We start from the raw sequence: 24,802 nt of genomic DNA on the forward strand, positions 1-24,802 counted from the left end.
TCTGATTAGCCCGAGCTCTCTCCGCACACGTCTGATTAGCCCGAGCTCTCTCTGCACACGTCTGATTAGCCCAAGATCTACCCGCACACGTCTGATTAGCCCGAGCTCTCTCCGCACACGTCTGATTAGCCTGAGCTCTCTCCACACACGTCTGATTAGCCCGAGCTCTCTCTGCTCACACGTCTGATTAGCCCGAGCTCTCTCCGCACACGTCTGATTAGCCCGAGCTCTCACTGCACACGTCTGATTAGCCCAAGATCTACCCGCACACGTCTGATTAGCCCGAGCTCTCTCCACACACCTCTGATTAGCGTTAGTGTCTAACAGCATAAATAAAAAATATATATAAAATTGAAATCACTCACATTTATCCACCAATAAAATAATAATAATAATAATAAAAAAACATATTTGCTTTTGCTTTGTCAGTAAAAGTCTAATGTATCAAAATTTAAGATGAACTAACGGGATTAGGAAACACGAACCATAAAAATATCTAAATGACAGAAGTGCAGTATTTCAGTTACCGCAATTCCATAAAAAAATAAAATTCAATCAAGGGGTTAATTAGGCCCCATAAATATTTTAGTTACTGGATATAAATAAATTAATGAACGGTAAAAAGAAAGTTGTTTCTGCTCGCCGATCGTCAGTGACCGGTGGCAGTGGGCACGGCACTGACGGCAGCACGGCCAGCAGCACTACGCATGCGCATCCCCCACCCCTCTGTCTACATTGCAGATTGGACAGCTTCCGCCTCTGCCGGTCGTCTCCATGGTAACCAGGGAATCTCACAAGCGCCGTGACGTCAGGTCGGGGCGGCCCTCACTACTGACCTGACGTCACCACCCACCAGTGTGACCCGGAAGGAGATCTCCTTGTGTTGCTGGCTTCCGGACGCTGATTGCCAGAGTAGGGCCGATCGCACGAACTATGCGGTGAGCAGACCCCGGAGGGTGAGGGACGCGGTGCTCGGCAACGTAAGACTCGTCTACATTGTGCGTTACCTGCGCGCTGAGCCGTGACGTCACTGCGTCTACCTGCTCTCCTTCCTTATATAAGCTAGTGGTGACGTCACAGGCACGCTGTTATTATGGCTGCCAGCCTGACATTGGCATATCTAGTGTCACTCCCAGGTGAGGTGTTGTGGTGGTACTACAAGTCCCAGCAGGTGTAGTGGGACGTTATGCACACCAAGGCTTCCACATAAGGCATTTATTACATTAGTGCCCCCTTGTCAGTGCTCAGGTGTGCACATCTGCACCTCCCTGCACCCACCAGCCATGGCCACCACACGACCAGCTCCTGGACCGCTGCAGTCTGTGATTGGCTGCAGCTCTCACTTTTAGGTTTGAGTAACGCGTCATCAGATGATGATACACAGCTCAAAGTCACTTGACTGCTGCAGCCAATCACAGACAGCAGCGGTCCGCGAGCTGGTGGAGCGAGGACATCATTAATTTCTGCCAGTGCACAAACCATAGGATGACACCGTGCTGGATCCGGTTATTGTCTCCACAATAGGGCCATCTTATCCCAGATCTCCCCCCATCACTGTCCTGTGTGATTAGGGGAGGTGACTGTGGGGGATAGGGCCATCTTATCCCAGATCTCCCCCCATCACTGTCCTGTGTGATTAGGGGAGGTGACTGTGGGGGATAGGGCCGTCTTACCCCAGATCTCCCCCCATCACTGTCCTGTGTGATTAGGGGAGGTGACTGTGGGGGATAGGGCCATCTCATCCCAGATCTCCCCCCATCACTGTCCTGTGTGATTAGGGGATGTGACTGTGGGGGATAGGGCCATCTTATCCCAGATCTCCCCCCATCACTGTCCTGTGTGATTAGGGGATGTGACTGTGGGGGATAGGGCCATCTTATCCCAGATCTCCCCCATCACTGTCCTGTGTGATTAGGGGATGTGACTGTGGGGGATAGGGCCATCTTATCTCAGATCTCCCCCCATCACTGTCCTGTGTGATTAGGGGAGGTGACTGTGGGGGATAGGGCCGTCTTATCCCAGATCTCCCCCCATCACTGTCCTGTGTGATTAGGGGAGGTGACTGTGGGGGATAGGGCCGTCTTACCCCAGATCTCCCCCCATCACTGTCCTGTGTGATTAGGGGAGGTGACTGTGGGGGATAGGGCCGTCTTACCCCAGATCTCCCCCCATCACTGTCCTGTGTGATTAGGGGAGGTGACTGTGGGGGATAGGGCCATCTTATCCCAGATCTCCCCCCATCACTGTCCTGTGTGATTAGGGGATGTGACTGTGGGGGATAGGGCCATCTTATCCCAGATCTCCCCCCATCACTGTCCTGTGTGATTAGGGGATGTGACTGTGGGGGATAGGGCCATCTTATCCCAGATCTCCCCCATCACTGTCCTGTGTGATTAGGGGATGTGACTGTGGGGGATAGGGCCATCTTATCTCAGATCTCCCCCCATCACTGTCCTGTGTGATTAGGGGAGGTGACTGTGGGGGATAGGGCCGTCTTATCCCAGATCTCCCCCCATCACTGTCCTGTGTGATTAGGGGAGGTGACTGTGGGGGATAGGGCCGTCTTACCCCAGATCTCCCCCCATCACTGTCCTGTGTGATTAGGGGAGGTGACTGTGGGGGATAGGGCCGTCTTACCCCAGATCTCCCCCCATCACTGTCCTGTGTGATTAGGGGAGGTGACTGTGGGGGATAGGGCCATCTCATCCCAGATCTCCCCCCATCACTGTCCTGTGTGATTAGGGGATGTGACTGTGGGGGATAGGGCCATCTTATCCCAGATCTCCCCCCATCACTGTCCTGTGTGATTAGGGGATGTGACTGTGGGGGATAGGGCCATCTTATCCCAGATCTCCCCCATCACTGTCCTGTGTGATTAGGGGATGTGACTGTGGGGGATAGGGCCATCTTATCTCAGATCTCCCCCCATCACTGTCCTGTGTGATTAGGGGAGGTGACTGTGGGGGATAGGGCCATCTTATCCCAGATCTCCCCCCATCATTGTCCTGTGTGATTAGGGGAGGTGACTGTGGGGGATAGGGCCATCTTATCCCAGATCTCCCCCCATCACTGTCCTGTGTGATTAGAGGAGGTGACTGTGGGGGATAGGGCCATCTTATCCCAGATCTCCCCCCATCACTGTCCTGTGTGATTAGAGGAGGTGACTGTGGGGGATAGGGCCATCTTATCCCAGATCTCTCCCCATCACTGTCCTGTGTGATTAGGGGATGTGACTGTGGGGGATAGGGCCATCTTATCCCAGATCTCCCCCCATCACTGTCCTGTGTGATTAGGGGAGGTGACTGTGGGGGATAGGGCCATCTTATCCCAGATCTCCCCCCATCACTGTCCTGTGTGATTAGGGGAGGTGACTGTGGGGGATAGGGACATCTTATCCCAGATCTCTCCCCATCACTGTCCTGTGTGATTAGAGGATGTGACTGTGGGGGATAGGGCCATCTTATCCCAGATCTCTCCCCATCACTGTCCTGTGTGATTAGGGGAGGTGACTGTGGGGGATAGGGCCATCTTATCCCAGATCTCCCCCCATCATTGTACTGTGTGATTAGGGGAGGTGACTGTGGGGGATAGGGCCATCTTATCCCAGATCTCCCCATCACTGTCCTGTGTGATTAGGGGATGTGACTGTGGGGGATAGGGCCATCTTATCCCAGATCTCTCCCCATCACTGTCCTGTGTGATTAGGGGATGTGACTGTGGGGGATAGGGCCATCTTATCCCAGATCTCTCCCCATCACTGTCCTGTGTGATTAGGGGATGTGACTGTGGGGGATAGGGCCATCTTACCCCAGATCTCCCCCCATCACTGTCCTGTGTGATTAGGGGAGGTGACTGTGGGGGATAGGGCCATCTTATCCCAGATCTCCCCCCATCACTGTCCTGTGTGATTAGGGGAGGTGACTGTGGGGGATAGGGCCGTCTTACCCCAGATCTCCCCCCATCACTGTCCTGTGTGATTAGGGGAGGTGACTGTGGGGGATAGGGCCGTCTTACCCCAGATCTCCCCCCATCACTGTCCTGTGTGATTAGGGGAGGTGACTGTGGGGGATAGGGCCATCTTATCCCAGATCTCCCCCCATCACTGTCCTGTGTGATTAGGGGATGTGACTGTGGGGGATAGGGCCATCTTATCCCAGATCTCCCCCCATCACTGTCCTGTGTGATTAGGGGATGTGACTGTGGGGGATAGGGCCATCTTATCCCAGATCTCCCCCATCACTGTCCTGTGTGATTAGGGGATGTGACTGTGGGGGATAGGGCCATCTTATCCCAGATCTCTCCCCATCACTGTCCTGTGTGATTAGGGGATGTGACTGTGGGGGATAGGGCCATCTTATCCCAGATCTCCCCCCATCACTGTCCTGTGTGATTAGGGGAGGTGACTGTGGGGGATAGGGCCATCTTATCCCAGATCTCCCCCCATCACTGTCCTGTGTGATTAGGGGAGGTGACTGTGGGGGATAGGGCCATCTTATCCCAGATCTCCCCCCATCACTGTCCTGTGTGATTAGGGGAGGTGACTGTGGGGGATAGGGCCATCTTATCCCAGATCTCCCCCCATCATTGTCCTGTGTGATTAGGGGATGTGACTGTGGGGGATAGGGCCATCTTACCCCAGATCTCCCCCCATCATTGTCCTGTGTGATTAGGGGATGTGACTGTGGGGGATAGGGCCATCTTATCCCAGATCTCCCCCCATCACTGTCCTGTGTGATTAGGGGAGGTGACTGTGGGGGATAGGGCCATCTTATCCCAGATCTCCCCCCATCATTGTCCTGTGTGATTAGGGGATGTGACTGTGGGGGATAGGGCCATCTTATCCCAGATCTCCCCCCATCACTGTCCTGTGTGATTAGGGGATGTGACTGTGGGGGATAGGGCCATCTTATCCCAGATCTCCCCTCATCACTGTCCTGTGTGATTAGAGGATGTGACTGTGGGGGATAGGGCCATCTTATCCCAGATCTCTCCCCATCACTGTCCTGTGTGATTAGGGGATGTGACTGTGGGGGATAGGGCCATCTTATCCCAGATCTCCCCCCATCATTGTCCTGTGTGATTAGGGGATGTGACTGTGGGGGATAGGGCCATCTTATCCCAGATCTCTCCCCATCACTGTCCTGTGTGATTAGGGGAGGTGACTGTGGGGGATAGGGCCATCTTATCCCAGATCTCCCCTCATCACTGTCCTGTGTGATTAGGGGATGTGACTGTGGGGGATAGGGCCATCTTATCCCAGATCTCTCCCCATCACTGTCCTGTGTGATTAGGGGAGGTGACTGTGGGGGATAGGGACATCTTATCCCAGATCTCCCCCCATCACTGTCCTGTGTGATTAGGGGATGTGACTGTGGGGGATAGGGCCATCTTATCCCAGATCTCCCCCCATCACTGTCCTGTGTGATTAGGGGAGGTGACTGTGGGGGGATAGGGCCATCTTATCCCAGATCTCCCCATCACTGTCCTGTGTGATTAGGGGATGTGACTGTGGGGGATAGGGCCATCTTATCCCAGATCTCCCCCATCACTGTCCTGTGTGATTAGGGGAGGTGACTGTGGGGGATAGGGCCATCTTATCCCAGATCTCCCCCCATCACTGTCCTGTGTGATTAGGGGAGGTGACTGTGGGGGGATAGGGCCATCTTATCCCAGATCTCCCCCCATCACTGTCCTGTGTGATTAGGGGAGGTGACTGTGGGGGGATAGGGCCATCTTATCCCAGATCTCCCCATCACTGTCCTGTGTGATTAGGGGAGGTGACTGTGGGGGATAGGGCCATCTTATCCCAGATCTCCCCCCATCACTGTCCTGTGTGATTAGGGGAGGTGACTGTGGGGGATAGGGACATCTTATCCCAGATCTCCCCCCATCACTGTCCTGTGTGATTAGGGGAGGTGACTGTGGGGGATAGGGCCATCTTATCCCAGATCTCTCCCCATCACTGTCCTGTGTGATTAGGGGAGGTGACTGTGGGGGATAGGGCCATCTTACCCCAGATCTCCCCCCATCACTGTCCTGTGTGATTAGGGGAGGTGACTGTGGGGGATAGGGCCATCTTATCCCAGATCTCCCCCCATCACTGTCCTGTGTGATTAGGGGAGGTGACTGTGGGGGGATAGGGCCATCTTATCCCAGATCTCCCCCCATCACTGTCCTGTGTGATTAGGGGAGGTGACTGTGGGGGGATAGGGCCATCTTATCCCAGATCTCCCCATCACTGTCCTGTGTGATTAGGGGAGGTGACTGTGGGGGATAGGGCCATCTTATCCCAGATCTCCCCCCATCACTGTCCTGTGTGATTAGGGGAGGTGACTGTGGGGGATAGGGCCATCTTATCCCAGATCTCCCCCCATCACTGTCCTGTGTGATTAGGGGATGTGACTGTGGGGGATAGGGCCATCTTATCCCAGATCTCCCCCCATCACTGTCTTGTGTGATTAGAGGAGGTGACTGTGGGGGATAGGGCCATCTTATCCCAGATCTCCCCCCATCACTGTCCTGTGTGATTAGGGGAGGTGACTGTGGGGGATAGGGCCATCTTATCCCAGATCTCCCCCCATCACTGTCCTGTGTGATTAGGGGAGGTGACTGTGGGGGATAGGGCCATCTTATCCCAGATCTCCCCCCATCACTGTCCTGTGTGATTAGGGGATGTGACTATGGGGGGATAGGGCCATCTTATCCCAGATCTCCCCCCATCACTGTCCTGTGTGATTAGAGGAGGTGACTGTGGGGGATAGGGCCATCTTATCCCAGATCTCCCCCCATCACTGTCCTGTGTGATTAGGGGAGGTGACTGTGGGGGATAGGGCCATCTTATCCCAGATCTCCCCCCATCACTGTCCTGTGTGATTAGGGGAGGTGACTGTGGGGGATAGGGCCATCTTATCCCAGATCTCCCCCCATCACTGTCCTGTGTGATTAGGGGAGGTGACTGTGGGGGATAGGGCCATCTTATCCCAGATCTCCCCCCATCACTGTCCTGTGTGATTAGGGGAGGTGACTGTGGGGGATAGGGCCATCTTACCCCAGATCTCCCCCCATCATTGTCCTGTGTGATTAGGGGAGGTGACTGTGGGGGATAGGGCCATCTTATCCCAGATCTCCCCCCATCACTGTCCTGTGTGATTAGGGGATGTGACTGTGGGGGATAGGGCCATCTTATCCCAGATCTCCCCCCATCACTGTCCTGTGTGATTAGGGGAGGTGACTGTGGGGGATAGGGCCATCTTATCCCAGATCTCCCCCCATCACTGTCCTGTGTGATTAGGGGATGTGACTGTGGGGGATAGGGCCATCTTATCCCAGATCTCCCCCCATCACTGTCCTGTGTGATTAGGGGAGGTGACTGTGGGGGGATAGGGCCATCTTATCCCAGATCTCCCCCCATCACTGTCCTGTGTGATTAGGGGAGGTGACTGTGGGGGATAGGGCCATCTTATCCCAGATCTCCCCCCATCACTGTCCTGTGTGATTAGGGGATGTGACTGTGGGGGATAGGGCCATCTTATCCCAGATCTCCCCCCATCACTGTCCTGTGTGATTAGGGGAGGTGACTGTGGGGGGATAGGGCCATCTTATCCCAGATCTCCCCCCATCACTGTCCTGTGTGATTAGAGGAGGTGACTGTGGGGGATAGGGCCATCTTATCCCAGATCTCCCCATCACTGTCCTGTGTGATTAGGGGAGGTGACTGTGGGGGATAGGGCCATCTTATCCCAGATCTCCCCCCATCAATGTCCTGTGTGATTAGGGGAGGTGACTGTGGGGGATAGGGCCATCTTATCCCAGATCTCCCCCCATCACTGTCCTGTGTGATTAGAGGAGGTGACTGTGGGGGGATAGGGCCATCTTATCCCAGATCTCCCCCCATCACTGTCCTGTGTGATTAGGGGATGTGACTGTGGGGGATAGGGCCATCTTATCCCAGATCTCCCCCCATCACTGTCCTGTGTGATTAGAGGAGGTGACTGTGGGGGATAGGGCCATCTTATCCCAGATCTCCCCCCATCACTGTCCTGTGTGATTAGGGGAGGTGACTGTGGGGGATAGGGCCATCTTACCCCAGATCTCCCCCCCCATCACTGTCCTGTGTGATTAGAGGTGGTGACTGTGGGGGATAGGGCCATCTTATCCCAGATCTCTCCCCATCACTGTCCTGTGTGATTAGGGGAGGTGACTGTGGGGGGATAGGGCCATCTTATCCCAGATCTCCCCATCACTGTCCTGTGTGATTAGGGGAGGTGACTGTGGGGGATAGGGCCATCTTATCCCAGATCTCCCCATCACTGTCCTGTGTGATTAGGGGAGGTGACTGTGGGGGATAGGGCCATCTTATCCCAGATCTCCCCCCATCATTGTCCTGTGTGATTAGGGGAGGTGACTGTGGGGGATAGGGCCATCTTATCCCAGATCTCCCCCCATCATTGTCCTGTGTGATTAGAGGAGGTGACTGTGGGGGATAGGGCCATCTTACCCCAGATCTCCCCCCATCACTGTTCTGTGTGATTAGGGGATGTGACTGTGGGGGATAGGGCCATCTTATCCCAGATCTCCCCCCATCACTGTCCTGTGTGATTAGGGGATGTGACTGTGGGGGGATAGGGCCATCTTATCCCAGATCTCCCCCCATCATTGTCCTGTGTGATTAGAGGAGTTGACTGTGGGGGATAGGGCCATCTTATCCCAGATCTCCCCCCATCACTGTTCTGTGTGATTAGAGGAGGTGACTGTGGGGGATAGGGCCGTCTTACCCCAGATCTCCCCCCATCACTGTCCTGTGTGATTAGGGGATGTGACTGTGGGGGATAGGGCCATCTTATCCCAGATCTCCCCCATCACTGTCCTGTGTGATTAGGGGATGTGACTGTGGGGGATAGGGCCATCTTATCCCAGATCTCCCCCCATCACTGTCCTGTGTGATTAGGGGAGGTGACTGTGGGGGATAGGGCCATCTTATCCCAGATCTCCCCCCATCACTGTCCTGTGTGATTAGGGGAGGTGACTGTGGGGGATAGGGACATCTTATCCCAGATCTCTCCCCATCACTGTCCTGTGTGATTAGAGGATGTGACTGTGGGGGATAGGGCCATCTTATCCCAGATCTCTCCCCATCACTGTCCTGTGTGATTAGGGGAGGTGACTGTGGGGGATAGGGCCATCTTATCCCAGATCTCCCCCCATCATTGTACTGTGTGATTAGGGGAGGTGACTGTGGGGGATAGGGCCATCTTATCCCAGATCTCCCCATCACTGTCCTGTGTGATTAGGGGATGTGACTGTGGGGGATAGGGCCATCTTATCCCAGATCTCTCCCCATCACTGTCCTGTGTGATTAGGGGATGTGACTGTGGGGGATAGGGCCATCTTACCCCAGATCTCCCCCCATCACTGTCCTGTGTGATTAGGGGAGGTGACTGTGGGGGATAGGGCCATCTTATCCCAGATCTCCCCATCACTGTCCTGTGTGATTAGGGGAGGTGACTGTGGGGGGATAGGGCCATCTTACCCCAGATCTCCCCCCATCACTGTCCTGTGTGATTAGGGGAGGTGACTGTGGGGGATAGGGCCATCTTATCCCAGATCTCCCCTCATCACTGTCCTGTGTGATTAGAGGAGGTGACTGTGGGGGATAGGGCCATCTTACCCCAGATCTCCCCCCATCACTGTCCTGTGTGATTAGGGGAGGTGACTGTGGGGGATAGGGCCATCTTATCCCAGATCTCCCCCCATCACTGTCCTGTGTGATTAGGGGATGTGACTGTGGGGGATAGGGCCATCTTATCCCAGATCTCCCCCCATCACTGTCCTGTGTGATTAGGGGATGTGACTGTGGGGGATAGGGCCATCTTATCCCAGATCTCCCCCATCACTGTCCTGTGTGATTAGGGGATGTGACTGTGGGGGATAGGGCCATCTTATCCAGATCTCTCCCCATCACTGTCCTGTGTGATTAGGGGATGTGACTGTGGGGGATAGGGCCATCTTATCCCAGATCTCCCCCCATCACTGTCCTGTGTGATTAGGGGAGGTGACTGTGGGGGATAGGGCCATCTTATCCCAGATCTCCCCCCATCACTGTCCTGTGTGATTAGGGGAGGTGACTGTGGGGGATAGGGACATCTTATCCCAGATCTCTCCCCATCACTGTCCTGTGTGATTAGAGGATGTGACTGTGGGGGATAGGGCCATCTTATCCCAGATCTCTCCCCATCACTGTCCTGTGTGATTAGGGGAGGTGACTGTGGGGGGATAGGGCCATCTTATCCCAGATCTCCCCCCATCATTGTACTGTGTGATTAGGGGAGGTGACTGTGGGGGATAGGGCCATCTTATCCCAGATCTCCCCATCACTGTCCTGTGTGATTAGGGGATGTGACTGTGGGGGATAGGGCCATCTTATCCCAGATCTCTCCCCATCACTGTCCTGTGTGATTAGGGGATGTGACTGTGGGGGATAGGGCCATCTTACCCCAGATCTCCCCCCATCACTGTCCTGTGTGATTAGGGGAGGTGACTGTGGGGGATAGGGCCATCTTATCCCAGATCTCCCCATCACTGTCCTGTGTGATTAGGGGAGGTGACTGTGGGGGATAGGGCCATCTTACCCCAGATCTCCCCCCATCACTGTCCTGTGTGATTAGGGGAGGTGACTGTGGGGGATAGGGCCATCTTATCCCAGATCTCCCCCCATCACTGTCCTGTGTGATTAGGGGAGGTGACTGTGGGGGGATAGGGCCATCTTATCCCAGATCTCCCCCCATCACTGTCCTGTGTGATTAGAGGAGGTGACTGTGGGGGATAGGGCCATCTTATCCCAGATCTCCCCCCATCACTGTCCTGTGTGATTAGGGGAGGTGACTGTGGGGGATAGGGCCATCTTATCCCAGATCTCCCCCCATCAATGTCCTGTGTGATTAGGGGAGGTGACTGTGGGGGATAGGGCCATCTTATCCCAGATCTCCCCCCATCACTGTCCTGTGTGATTAGGGGAGGTGACTGTGGGGGATAGGGCCATCTTATCCCAGATCTCCCCCCATCACTGTCCTGTGTGATTAGGGGAGGTGACTGTGGGGGATAGGGCCATCTTATCCCAGATCTCCCCCCATCACTGTCCTGTGTGATTAGGGGAGGTGACTGTGGGGGATAGGGCCATCTTATCCCAGATCTCCCCCCATCATTGTCCTGTGTGATTAGGGGAGGTGACTGTGGGGGATAGGGCCATCTTATCCCAGATCTCCCCCCATCATTGTCCTGTGTGATTAGGGGAGGTGACTGTGGGGGATAGGGCCATCTTATCCCAGATCTCCCCCCATCACTGTCCTGTGTGATTAGGGGAGGTGACTGTGGGGGATAGGGCCATCTTATCCCAGATCTCCCCCCATCACTGTCCTGTGTGATTAGGGGAGGTGACTGTGGGGGATAGGGCCATCTTATCCCAGATCTCCCCCCATCACTGTCCTGTGTGATTAGGGGAGGTGACTGTGGGGGGATAGGGCCATCTTATCCCAGATCTCCCCCCATCACTGTCCTGTGTGATTAGGGGAGGTGACTGTGGGGGATAGGGCCATTTTATCCCAGATCTCCCCCCATCACTGTCCTGTGTGATTAGGGGAGGTGACTGTGGGGGATAGGGCCATCTTATCCCAGATCTCCCCCCATCACTGTCCTGTGTGATTAGGGGAGGTGACTGTGGGGGATAGGGCCATCTTATCCCAGATCTCCCCCCATCACTGTCCTGTGTGATTAGGGGAGGTGACTGTGGGGGATAGGGCCATCTTATCCCAGATCTCCCCCCATCACTGTCCTGTGTGATTAGGGGAGGTGACTGTGGGGGATAGGGCCATCTTATCCCAGATCTCCCCCCATCACTGTCCTGTGTGATTAGGGGAGGTGACTGTGGGGGATAGGGCCATCTTATCCCAGATCTCCCCCCATCAATGTCCTGTGTGATTAGGGGAGGTGACTGTGGGGGATAGGGCCATCTTATCCCAGATCTCCCCCCATCAATGTCCTGTGTGATTAGAGGAGGTGACTGTGGGGGGATAGGGCCATCTTATCCCAGATCTCCCCCCATCACTGTCCTGTGTGATTAGGGGATGTGACTGTGGGGGATAGGGCCATCTTATCCCAGATCTCCCCCCATCACTGTCCTGTGTGATTAGAGGAGGTGACTGTGGGGGATAGGGCCATCTTATCCCAGATCTCCCCCCATCACTGTCCTGTGTGATTAGGGGAGGTGACTGTGGGGGATAGGGCCATCTTACCCCAGATCTCCCCCCCCATCACTGTCCTGTGTGATTAGAGGTGGTGACTGTGGGGGATAGGGCCATCTTACCCCAGATCTCCCCCCCCATCACTGTCCTGTGTGATTAGGGGAGGTGACTGTGGGGGGATAGGGCCATCTTATCCCAGATCTCCCCATCACTGTCCTGTGTGATTAGGGGAGGTGACTGTGGGGGATAGGGCCATCTTATCCCAGATCTCCCCATCACTGTCCTGTGTGATTAGGGGAGGTGACTGTGGGGGATAGGGCCATCTTATCCCAGATCTCCCCCCATCATTGTCCTGTGTGATTAGGGGAGGTGACTGTGGGGGATAGGGCCATCTTATCCCAGATCTCCCCCCATCATTGTCCTGTGTGATTAGGGGAGGTGACTGTGGGGGATAGGGCCATCTTATCCCAGATCTCCCCCCATCACTGTTCTGTGTGATTAGGGGATGTGACTGTGGGGGATAGGGCCATCTTATCCCAGATCTCCCCCCATCACTGTCCTGTGTGATTAGGGGATGTGACTGTGGGGGGATAGGGCCATCTTATCCCAGATCTCCCCCCATCACTGTCCTGTGTGATTAGAGGAGTTGACTGTGGGGGATAGGGCCATCTTATCCCAGATCTCCCCCCATCACTGTCCTGTGTGATTAGGGGAGGTGACTGTGGGGGATAGGGCCATCTTATCCCAGATCTCCCCCCATCACTGTCCTGTGTGATTAGGGGAGGTGACTGTGGGGGATAGGGCCATCTTATCCCAGATCTCCCCCCATCACTGTCCTGTGTGATTAGGGGAGGTGACTGTGGGGGATAGGGCCATCTTATCCCAGATCTCCCCCCATCACTGTCCTGTGTGATTAGGGGAGGTGACTGTGGGGGGATAGGGCCATCTTATCCCGGATCTGCCCATCACTGTCCTGTGTGATTATGGGATGTGACTGTGGGGGATAGGGCCATCTTATCCCGGATCTGCCCATCACTGTTCTGTGTGATTAGGGGAGGTGACTGTGGGGGATAGGGCCATCTTATCCCGGATCTGCCCATCACTGTTCTGTGTGATTAGGGGAGGTGACTGTGGGGGATAGGGCCATCTTATCCCAGATCTCCCCATCACTGTTCTGTGTGATTAGAGGAGGTGACTGTGGGGGATAGGGCCATCTTATCCCAGATCTCCCCCATCACTGTCCTGTGTGATTAGAGGAGGTGACTGTGGGGGATAGGGCCATCTTATCCCGGATCTCCCCCCATCACTGTTCTGTGTGATTAGAGGAGGTGACTGTGGGGGGATAGGGCCATCTTATCCCGGATCTCCCCCCATCACTGTCCTGTGTGATTAGAGGAGGTGACTGTGGGGGGATAGGGCCATCTTATCCCAGATCTCCCCCCATCACTGTCCTGTGTGATTAGGGGAGGTGACTGTGGGGGATAGGGCCATCTTATCCCAGATCTCCCCCCATCACTGTCCTGTGTGATTAGGGGAGGTGACTGTGGGGGATAGGGCCATCTTATCCCAGATCTCCCCCCATCACTGTCCTGTGTGATTAGGGGAGGTGACTGTGGGGGATAGGGCCATCTTATCCCAGATCTCCCCCCATCACTGTCCTGTGTGATTAGGGGATGTGACTGTGGGGGGATAGGGCCATCTTATCCCGGATCTGCCCATCACTGTCCTGTGTGATTAGGGGATGTGACTGTGGGGGATAGGGCCATCTTATCCCGGATCTGCCCATCACTGTTCTGTGTGATTAGGGGAGGTGACTGTGGGGGATAGGGCCATCTTATCCCAGATCTCCCCATCACTGTTCTGTGTGATTAGGGGATGTGACTGTGGGGGATAGGGCCATCTTATCCCAGATCTCCCCCATCACTGTTCTGTGTGATTAGGGGAGGTGACTGTGGGGGATAGGGCCATCTTATCCCAGATCTCCCCATCACTGTTCTGTGTGATTAGAGGAGGTGACTGTGGGGGATAGGGCCATCTTATCCCAGATCTCCCCCATCACTGTCCTGTGTGATTAGAGGAGGTGACTGTGGGGGATAGGGCCATCTTATCCCAGATCTCCCCATCACTGTTCTGTGTGATTAGGGGAGGTGACTGTGGGGGATAGGGCCATCTTATCCCAGATCTCCCCCATCACTGTCCTGTGTGATTAGGGGAGGTGACTGTGGGGGATAGGGCCATCTTATCCCAGATCTCCCCCCATCACTGTCCTGTGTGATTAGGGGAGGTGACTGTGGGGGATAGGGCCATCTTATCCCAGATCTCCCCCCATCACTGTCCTGTGTGATTAGGGGAGGTGACTGTGGGGGATAGGGCCATCTTATCCCAGATCTCCCCCCATCAATGTCCTGTGTGATTAGGGGAGGTGACTGTGGGGGATAGGGCCATCTTATCCCAGATCTCCCCCCATCACTGTTCTGTGTGATTAGGGGAGGTGACTGTGGGGGATAGGGCCATCTTATCCCAGATCTCCCCCCATCACTGTCCTGTGTGATTAGGGGAGGTGACTGTGGGGGATAGGGCCATCTTATCCCAGATCTCCCCCCATCACTGTCCTGTGTGATTAGAGGAGGTGACTGTGGGGGGATAGGGCCATCTTATCCCAGATCTCCCCCCATCACTGTCCTGTGTGATTAGGGGAGGTGACTGTGGGGGGATAGGGCCATCTTATCCCAGATCTCCCCCCATCACTGTCCTGTGTGATTAGGGGAGGTGACTGTGGGGGGATAGGGCCATCTTATCCCAGATCTCTCCCCAGCACTGTCCTGTGTGATTAGGGGAGGTGACTGTGGGGGGATAGGGCCATCTTATCCCAGATCTCCCCATCACTGTTCTGTGTGATTAGGGGAGGTGACTGTGGGGGGATAGGGCCATCTTATCCCAGATCTCTCCCCAGCACTGTCCTGTGTAAACAGCCCAGTAGTCCACTGTTAGATCCACTTATGTATTGTCCATCGAGGGTCGTTCAGTGACTTTGGCCTCCACACATAAAGGGGGCTCTACGGTGCAGTCAGCCGGTGTCGGCACTGACAGGATTACACTTTGCTCCCTGTCCCTGGGTTCTGTTCTTGTCAGCCGGCGAGTGATATTCTTCTAATGGGCTGACGATTATTTATTCTTCTCCTTATGGTTCCTCTGTTGTGTAACGCAGACACGCAGCCGCTGCTGGAGCGCTTACAAGAATTTGGTCACAGATTAAAGGTCAATTTACACTGTGCAGTGCGCAGCGTTCCACGACCACTGACCGGTGACATGCTTGTTTAAAGGGGTTATCCAGGGCTATTTAATTATGTTTCTTTTACTACATGCCTATTATCTGACAGACAGGTAGTTGCTAACTTCCTTCCTGTTGTGCCCAGCACCGATCTCTGCCGGCACAGTGTGATCACAGACCGCTCCTGTCGGTCATTCAGCGGCTTCTGCTGACATCAACGTCGACGGATCAGCAGCTACTCTGCTGTGTTGACTGCCATGATGATTGACAGCCGGCTCCCTGCTGCCTAACTGCGGGGAGCTGGCTGACAATCGGCATGACGTCGGAGGTCACAACAAGGAGGATGAGGAGCTGCTCTGCTGACGGGTCAGTAAGCGCTCTGAGCCGGCGCCTGGTAAAACAGGCAGGTAATTGGCAACTACCTATAAAATTCTCCTTGATAGCCCCTTTAATAGTCTGATTACACAGGCTGATCCCTCTACAGATGATCCAGTGCACATAGGCTGCCATTGTCCGCACCGTACGATGTCCTGCCATGAACGATGAAGTTTCGGGCTGCCTGTTTTGTACAGTTATCAGTGGACTCGCGTTCCTATTGATATTTTTTTCACAATATTCGCGCGGTGTAAATTGACCTTTTGGGTTTTTGCCCTCGATGTAACTAGAAGCCCATTGACATGTTAGTTTTTCCGTGGCTTTTAGATGTGGATGTTGGTGCTGGAGTGTGTGAGCCCAGTGTTACACTATACTGGGGAATCGCTAGTTTAGGAATTCTCCAGGCTGAGCGAGGGGAATCTCAGCTGTGACAGAGGAATCGGGGCTCCTTCTCACTTGTGAGACATACGGCCGAGTCTCGCAGGTTAAAACCCGGCTCTGCCGCCGGCACTCCAGAGCGGAGCGTGCAGCTCCATGTATTGCTGTGCGGCCGGCGGCAGAGCCGGGTTTTAACCTGCGAGACTCGGCCGTATGTCTCACAAGTGAGAAGGAGCCCTAATGCTTACACCTGTGTTGTGGGCAGCAGTGGGGTCTATCTTCATTTACTGACCTCAAAAAATAAATGATAAATATTAACTTGTTATTGCTAAACGCCATTGTGATCCTATTTATTTGGTAAGAGGGCTGATAACATGAGGAAAGGTTCCTGTGTTTCTCTTGGGGTAACCGGAGACTGTACAGGGGGAGAGATGACGGCCGCGTCTTCCTGCGATCTCTGCGTCCCCTCTTACTTGCTATTTTACAGAGACACAGAATTACAGGCTACTTTCACACTGGCGTTTTTTTTAATACGTTGCAATGCATCGTTTAGGGGAAAAAACGCATCCTGCTCCAGACGGACCGGTTTTTCCGACTGCGCATGCGCGGCCGGAACTCCGCCCCCACCTCCCCGCACCTCACAATGGGGCAGCGGGTGCGCCGGAGAAATGCATCCGCTGCACCCGTTGTGCGGCGCTAACAACGACGCAATGCGACGGGCCGAATTCCGACGCTAGTGTGAAAGTAGCCTAAGAAGTAAAACTTCCTGCTCCCCCAACGTAGCGTTAACAATAATGATGCCTGGTTTGATTGTAAAGTTAAAGGGGTCCTCCGAGAACATATTGATGACCCAACAACTGGTAACTTTTCTGGGTGAGGCTTTAAAGGGGTATTCCCATCTCCAAGATCCCATCCCAATATGTAATAGGTGTAATAATATTAGCGAATACCTCCAATAAGAAATGTATAGTTTTTCTGATTCGCTGTGTGTCTTCCCTCATGTGCAGGCATTGCAGGACCTTAGGTAGCCATGGTTACGACCACTTATATATGGTGACAGTTAGCTACTTGCTAGTGGTCGTAACCATGGGTACCTAAGCTACTGCAATGCCTGCACGTGAGAAAAGAGTCATAGCGAATCAGAAGAACTAGACTACATTTCTAATTGGACGCATTTGCTAAGATTATTACTACATTTTAGGATAGAATCTTGGAGATGGGAATAACCCTTTTAAAGATTAAACGGAACAATGTTGTATTATGTGTAGTGGTCGCTGCTGAAAACGACAGAATGGCGGCTGACATACCGTCCCCGGCAGCAGCTGCCGCACATTATAAGGGCTGTGCTGTTCCTTCTTTATATCCTACACCTCAGCTGATTGGTGAGGGTGGCCGAGTGTCAGACCCCCACCGTCTAATCAATGACTTATCCAATGGGTATGTTATCTATGTTGTGTATTTTTTTTTTTTTTTAACTTTAGTCTTGGCCACAATAAGGTCCCTTTGTTTTTCTCTTAAAGGGATATTCCTATCTCTGCCTTTCCTGGCCAAGATGATGATAGCTGTTTGCAGCCACCTGAGGGTATGAAAACAGCCGAACGCAGCTGCTCTGTGCGGTTCGTGTAACTAGAGAGGAATGGGCGTTGCGGAAACCGCCCAGTGTGGAAATAGAAGTGGTTTACCTGCTAGTATACACTCACTGGTGGGATGGGGTAGAGGTCTGCCGAAAGCATCCCTTTGGATCGACCGGCGGACATGATGAGATCAATATTACTTTCCTGGTTGGCGGTAGTTTAAATGCCTGTTTACACAGGCCAAAGTAAGCAGTGCACACTGAGCAATCTGTAGTTCCGTGCATATAGCTGCCATAGTTCTCGCCAGCTCGAGCCCTGTTTACACAGCACTACACACCGCCCAGAGTGCCAAAGGTCATTTCACCCTACGAACAAGTGTTTTTCCCAATCATTGCGTGATCGACAACTTGTTTATTCAGATAGATTGTCACGAAATGATTCTTTCAGTGTAAATGCAGCTTATGAAAGTAAAATATTTCATCATAAAACATCAGTCATGATAACATAAGCATCAATACTACCGCCAAAAATTAGGGGACAGGTTCTCTTTAAATGGCTGTTTGTCTCAGGTCTCACGGTTTCTGAACTTTGCTCCATGATCTTTGCCCTTATGTCAGGTTCTTTCTTTTTTTTTTTTTTTAGTGTTTGATTTTAGTCACGTCTTCCGTGGTTATAATTGGCACTCAGTTATGGAGTTCACAAGTAAACGCTTGGGCAATGAGAAACAACTGATCAGGGTGTAGCCCGTGTCCCACATCTGCCTTTCACAGTCCGTGAATAAAGTTAATTTTCTCCCCGCAGTATACGTATATGTGCTGGAGCCGGGCAGGTTAGTAACGTTACTAACCTTCAGATCCACCCCAGTTAATAGCGCTTTTTTTGTGGTGACAGGTTCCCTTTAATGACATATACTAAAGATGGGTGCATCAGAGAGGATCAGGCAAGTGACACACGCTTGTCAGAATATGATCCGATTCTCTCGGAGGAGCAGAAGATGGAAGAAAAATCTCCATCTTCACCAATCTGTCAGTCCATGTATATCGGACTGCACTCAGATGTCATACGAGTGCAGTCTAATGGTTTCCACTGACTCATTGACTTACGTGACAGAGGGCTATCGGCATATCGGCTCAAGCTTGTGCATGCTACTACTTTTTTACTCTGTCCCAGGAAAATAATCGTACATGTGCACAGCCCGATAGAATAACATTGGCGTGCGATTCGGTATTTTGTCAGCTCGCACTTGGAGCGAAAATACAGTGCACCTGCCCTAGGGATAAGTCATCAATATCTTGTGGTCAAACACCGTGCGTGGTAACATAAAAAACATATTTTTCAAATTGTTAATAATTTTCTATCATTACACCCTAATCACTTGTGGTACTTCTTTTATTGCACTGTACCGTACACTTCTTCCTATCTTACTAATCCCTGAAGCACTGCTATGTGTAACACAGGCGATCGGACCATCACACCTTCCAGTCTCCTAAGGGGACTATCGAAGCCAGTAAAAAGTGTGTGTGTGTGTGTGGGGGGGGGGGGGGGGGTAAAGGTTTTAAAAATCTAAATAAAAATAAAAAAAACACCCTCAACATCTTAACATACATCCCTTGAAAAAGCGTAACAGTGAAACGCGCGTCGGGGCTCTGGTGGCTGTGACTGATTCTTGTTGTTCCCATACTTCCTTAATAGTCTGTACTATGATTTACAGTACATGCAGATGCTTAGGTGAATCATGGAAGTTCATTAAATATTCCCTGCTTTTTCTGATACAGACTACCTTGCTACCCTTTCCTTTTTGTGAACCCCCCTACTACCTTTATCTATGGTATCCCCTTTTGAATCCTCTTACATGTCCCATTTACTCTCCGGTTAATTTTTTTTTTTTTTAGATTTAAGCCTTAATTTTTTTTTCTATATCTTTTACTCTTTTGAGTGTTGTTTTTCTGGGTACTGTGTCCCCTGACTTTGGTTGTGTGTGTTAGTAGGACCCATCAGTTATTGATCTTTACATGATGGAAAAACCCCTATAACTATGTTTTATGTCTTTTGGATATTTTTTTATGGTTCTAAGAAGAAAAGAAATCAAAACGCCCAAATTACCTTTTTTTTGTCTGCCACAACATTGCAATAAAATGTAATAAGAGGCGGTGAAAACATCTTTTCGGTCCCAAAATGCTATTAATAAAAACGTCAACTCAAGTCGCAGAAAAAAAAAGCCCTCACCCAGCCCCAGATCCCCAAAAATTAACTCTCTGTGGGTCTCGGAAAATGGCGACATAAGTTTAATTTTTTTTTTTTCTTACAAATTTCGGGATTTTTTTTTTTTTCATTTACTTGACTTAGAAAGAAAAAAAGGAACCTTTATAGGTTTAGTATCTGCATACCTGTAATGATCTGGAGAATCCTATTGCCAGGTCAGTTTTACCGTAAGGTGAACATGGTAAATAAAAAAAATTTAAAAAGTGAGGAATTGCATTTTTTTTTTTTTTGCAATTTCACTGCACTTTGAATTTTTCCCCCCATTTTTCATTAAGCTATATGGTAAAATCAATGGCGTCATTCAAGAGCATAGCTCACCCCCCGCAAAAAAATAAGCCCTCATACGGCCATATTGAGGGAAAAATAAAAGAAGTTGTAGCTCTGGAAAGAAGGAGAGCAAATAACGAAAGTGAGAAAACAAAAAAATCACATCGTGGTGAAGGGGTTAATTGATGGATTTATGAGGGAGTAGCCCATGCAGCCCATTAAAGAGTTTGTGAGATAATTGTCAAATTGCTTTTTGTCCTTTTAAAAAGATGCAGCTACAAATAATTCCAGTGTGTACACACGTGTGAGTGATCATGTTGCCGTATTTGCCAGCCTCTGACGCTGACTTTCTGCTGATTACAGGGGATGTCTTTCTGATGCATAACCATGGATGATGAAGAGAATCAGGATCAGCTGATTAACAGGAACACCTCCCAGGGGAAAAGCCGGCGACAGGGGCCATTTGTAGTCAGCGATGACGGTAATGTTTGGATTCCAAAGCTACAAAGTTGTTAAAAAGATTCTCCTGGAATTGAAAACAAATTAAAAGTAAATGTCTAAATAAATTCATAAATACGTTTAATTAGTAAGTCACATTAGTTTGGTCTCATAAGGCAATAACTATAGTACATTTAAAATGGCTTCTGTCTTGTTACACTGACCTAAACCTGTGATAGGACAGGATCTTCTTCGCATCTGCAGTAGAAGCTCCGCTGCTGTAACCTGAAGAATACTTATACCACAAACTGTCAAGCTATCTCCAGTTAACAGCTTGTCTTCATCATTCGGAGCAGCCTCTTCTTATCTCTGCACCTCTGGTATCTTCATTATTAGATGAGATGGACAGTGTGGATAGCAGTGTGAGCAGCCTCTTCTTATCTCTGCACCTCTGGTATCTTCATTATTAGATGAGATAGACAGGGTGGTCAGCAGTGTGAGCAGTCTCTTACCTCTGCACCTCTGGTATCTCCAGTATTAGATCAGGTAAACAGGGTGAACAGCAATGTGAGCAGCCTCTTCTTCCTCAGCACTCCTGGTATCTCCAGTATTTGATCAGATAGGGTGGACATCGGTGTGAACAGCCTCGTCTTATGTCAGTACCTTGGGTATCTCCAGTATTAGATCAGGTAGACGGGATGAACAGCAGTGTGAGTGGCCTCTTCTTCCTCAGCACTCCTGGTATCTCCAGTATTAGATCAGGTAGACAGGGTGGACAGCAGTGTGAGCAGCCTCTTCTTCCTCAGCTCCCCTGGTAGCTCCAGTATTAGATCAGATAGACAGGGAGGACAGCAGTGTGAGCAGCCTCTTCTTCCTCAGCTCCCCTGGTAGCTCCAGTATTAGATCAGATAGACAGGGAGGACAGCAGTGTGAGCAGCCTCTTCTTATCGCAGCACTCCTGGTATCTCCAGTATTAGATCAGATAGACAGGGAGGACAGCAGTGTGAGCAGCCTCTTCTTATCGCAGCACTCCTGGTATCTCCAGTATTAGATCAGATAGACAGGGAGGACAGCAGTGTGAGCAGCCTCTTCTTATCGCAGCACTCCTGGTATCTCCAGTATTAGATCAGATAGACAGGGAGGACAGCAGTGTGAGCAGCCTCTTCTTCCTCAGCTCCCCTGGTAGCTCCAGTATTAGATCAGATAGACAGGGAGGACAGCAGTATGAGCAGCCTCTTCTTATCGCAGCACTCCTGGTATCTCCAGTATTAGATCAAATACAGGGAGGACAGCAGTGTGAGCAGCCTCTTCTTATCGCAGCACTCCTGGTATCTCCAGTATTAGATCAGATACAGGGTGGACCGCAGTGTGAGCAGCCTCTTCTTAAGGCTTCTTTCACACTTCCGTCGTTAGGCTCCCGTCAGAATGCGTCATTGTGACGTATCGATGGATGTCTTAAAAATAGTGAAAAACGGATGTAACGCATCCTGTGTCCTGACGGATGCATCGAACTAGGCGCTGCCTGAATTTCAGTGAGAGAGACTAGAAAATCCTTCCTCGCATGCTCAGAATAGAAAAACTGGATACGTCGCTGGATTCCAGTTTTTGACGGTCAGCGACGGATACTGTGTCCATAGGCTTCCATTATTGCGAATGACGGACAGCACAGGATCCGTCGCTGGCCGATTTTCTGACATGCAGAAAAAACGTTCCTCTGAACGTTTTCTCCGCCCGATGGACAGCAATTTTTCGACGGATCCAGTGCACGACGGATGAAACGGATGGCCATCCGTCACAATCCGTCGCTAATACAAGTCTATGGCCGGCGTCACACTGGCGTATCGCATCCGATGCGAGAACATCGGATGCGATATGCTAATGACACTCGGCTCCTGCTCGCAGCAGAGCCAGAGCCGAGTGTCATGCGTCTGTGCTCCGATTCTCTCGCACAGGGAGGATCAGAGCACAGCTGCGGAGGAGGCGGAGAAATTACTTTCTCCATCTCTCCTCCATTGCTGGGGTCCGCTTATAGCGCACATCACTCAGATGTTATCCGAGTGGTGTGCGCTGTCTCACTCGCACCCATAGGCTTATATGGGTGCGAGTGAGCCGAGAGTTTTCCTCGGTCCGAGACAATCGCAGCATGCTCCGAGAAAAACGGCCGACAAAAAGTCGGCTCCTGGGAGCTGTCCCATATGTTAACATTGGTCCGAGTGCAATGCGATTTTTATTTTTAATTTTTTTTTTATCGCATTGCACTCGGCCGTTTATAACGCCGGCCTATGGGAAAAAACAGGATCCTGCAGAAAAATTTGCTGGATCCCGTTTTCTCAAAAATCAACGGATTTCGACGGGAGCTAAAAGACGGAAGTGTGAAAGAGGCCTAACTCTGCATTCCTGGTATCTCCAGTATTAGATCAGATAGACAGGGTGGACGGCAGTGTGAGCAGCCTCTTCTTACTTCAGCACTCCTGGTATCTTCAGTATTAGATCAGATAGACAGGGTGGACAGCAGTGTGAGCAGCCTCTTCTTCCTCAGCACTCCTGGTATCTCCAGTATTAGATCAGATAGACAGGGTGGACGGCAGTGTGAGCAGCCTCTTCTTACTTCAGCACTCCTGGTATCTTCAGTATTAGATCAGATAGACAGGGTGGACAGCAGTGTGAGCAGCCTCTTCTTCCTCAGCACTCCTGGTATCTCCAGTATTAGATCAGATAGACAGGGTGGTCAGCAGTGAGAGCAGCCTCTTCTTATCTCTGCACCTCTGGTATCTCCAGTATTAGATCAGATAGACAGGGTGGACAGCAGTGTGAGCAGCCTCTTCTTACTTCAGCACTCCTGGTATCTTCAGTATTAGATCAGATAGACAGGGTGGACAGCAGTGTGAGCAGCCTCTTCTTCCTCAGTACTCCTGGTGTCTCCAGTATTAGATCAGATAGACAGGGTGGACAGCAGTGTGAGCAGCCTCTTCTTCCTCAGCACCCCTGGTATCTCCAGTATTAGATCAGATAGACAGGGTGGTCAGCAGTGAGAGCAGCCTCTTCTTATCTCTGCACCTCTGGTATCTCCAGTATTAGATCAGATAGACAGGGTGGACAGCAGTGTGAGCAGCCTCTTCTTACCTCAGCACTCCTGGTATCTCCAGTATTAGATCAGATAGACAGGGTGGACAGCAGTGTGAGCAGCCTCTTCTTCCTCAGCACTCCTGGTATCTCCAGTATTAGATCAGATAGACAGGGTGGACAGCAGTGAGAGCAGCCTCTTCTTCCTCAGTACTCCTGGTATCTCCAGTATTAGATCAGGTAGACAGGGTGGACAGCAGTGTGAGCAGCCTCTTCTTCCTCAGCACTCCTGGTATCTCCAGTATTAGATCAGATAGATGGGGTGGATTGCAGTGTGAGCAGCCTCTTCTTCCTCAGCACTCCTGGTGTCTCCAGTATTAGATCAGATAGACAGGGTGGTCAGCAGTGTGAGCAGCCTCTTCTTACCTCAGCACTCCTGGTATCTCCAGTATTAGATCAGATAGACAGGGTGGATTGTAGTGGGAGCAGCCTCTTCTTACCTCCGCACCCGTGGTATCTCCATTATACCTATCCTATTTTATCAGGTTTATGTAATTGTTACAAGACAACGATCATTTGGATGTTCTATGGTGATTGCCCCTTTAGACAAAGACAGAGTGATTTTGCTAATTAAAGGTATATAGAAATATATTTGGAATGATATTCTTCCTATTTTCTTTTTTTTTTTTTTTTCTTCAAAATAATCACTTTATATCAGTAGGCAGTTGTGCCCCCAAAATGTCTGTCATGTAAAATCTATTTATTTCATTGCCCTTTAATTCTGCTATTTTTCTGGTTACAGAGGATGTTGAGGAATCTGATGGATCAGGGAGCGAAGGTGAGGATGATATGGATGAAGAAGATGGTGAGGAGGAAGATGGTGAGGAAGAAGACGGTGAGGAGGAAGATGGGTCTGGTGAGTATAAACAATATAATCA

At 51.4% G+C, this 24,802-nt stretch overlaps 1 protein-coding gene across 5 annotated transcripts in view; it reads left to right on the forward strand.

Annotated features, from left to right (window-relative positions):
* Positions 1–843: 843 nt before the first annotated feature.
* PHRF1 (PHD and ring finger domains 1) overlaps positions 844–24,802 on the forward strand; it is a 58,068-nt gene continuing 34,109 nt past the window's right edge. For 2 of the 5 annotated variants that reach the window (XM_069738728.1, XM_069738731.1), the window contains exons 1-3: positions 844–938; positions 20,727–20,844; positions 24,667–24,780. In XM_069738728.1, the coding sequence (XP_069594829.1) occupies positions 20,751–20,844; positions 24,667–24,780 (208 nt within the window). In that variant the 5' untranslated portion in view covers positions 844–938; positions 20,727–20,750. Of the gene's footprint in view, positions 999–20,726; positions 20,845–24,666; positions 24,781–24,802 lie in introns of all 5 variants that reach the window. The other 3 variants (XM_069738730.1, XM_069738729.1, XM_069738727.1) reach the window with 3 other exon arrangements.

Source organism: Ranitomeya imitator, chromosome 9 (assembly GCF_032444005.1).
Source record: "Ranitomeya imitator isolate aRanImi1 chromosome 9, aRanImi1.pri, whole genome shotgun sequence".
In the NCBI taxonomy this organism is placed as follows: domain Eukaryota; kingdom Metazoa; phylum Chordata; class Amphibia; order Anura; family Dendrobatidae; genus Ranitomeya; species Ranitomeya imitator.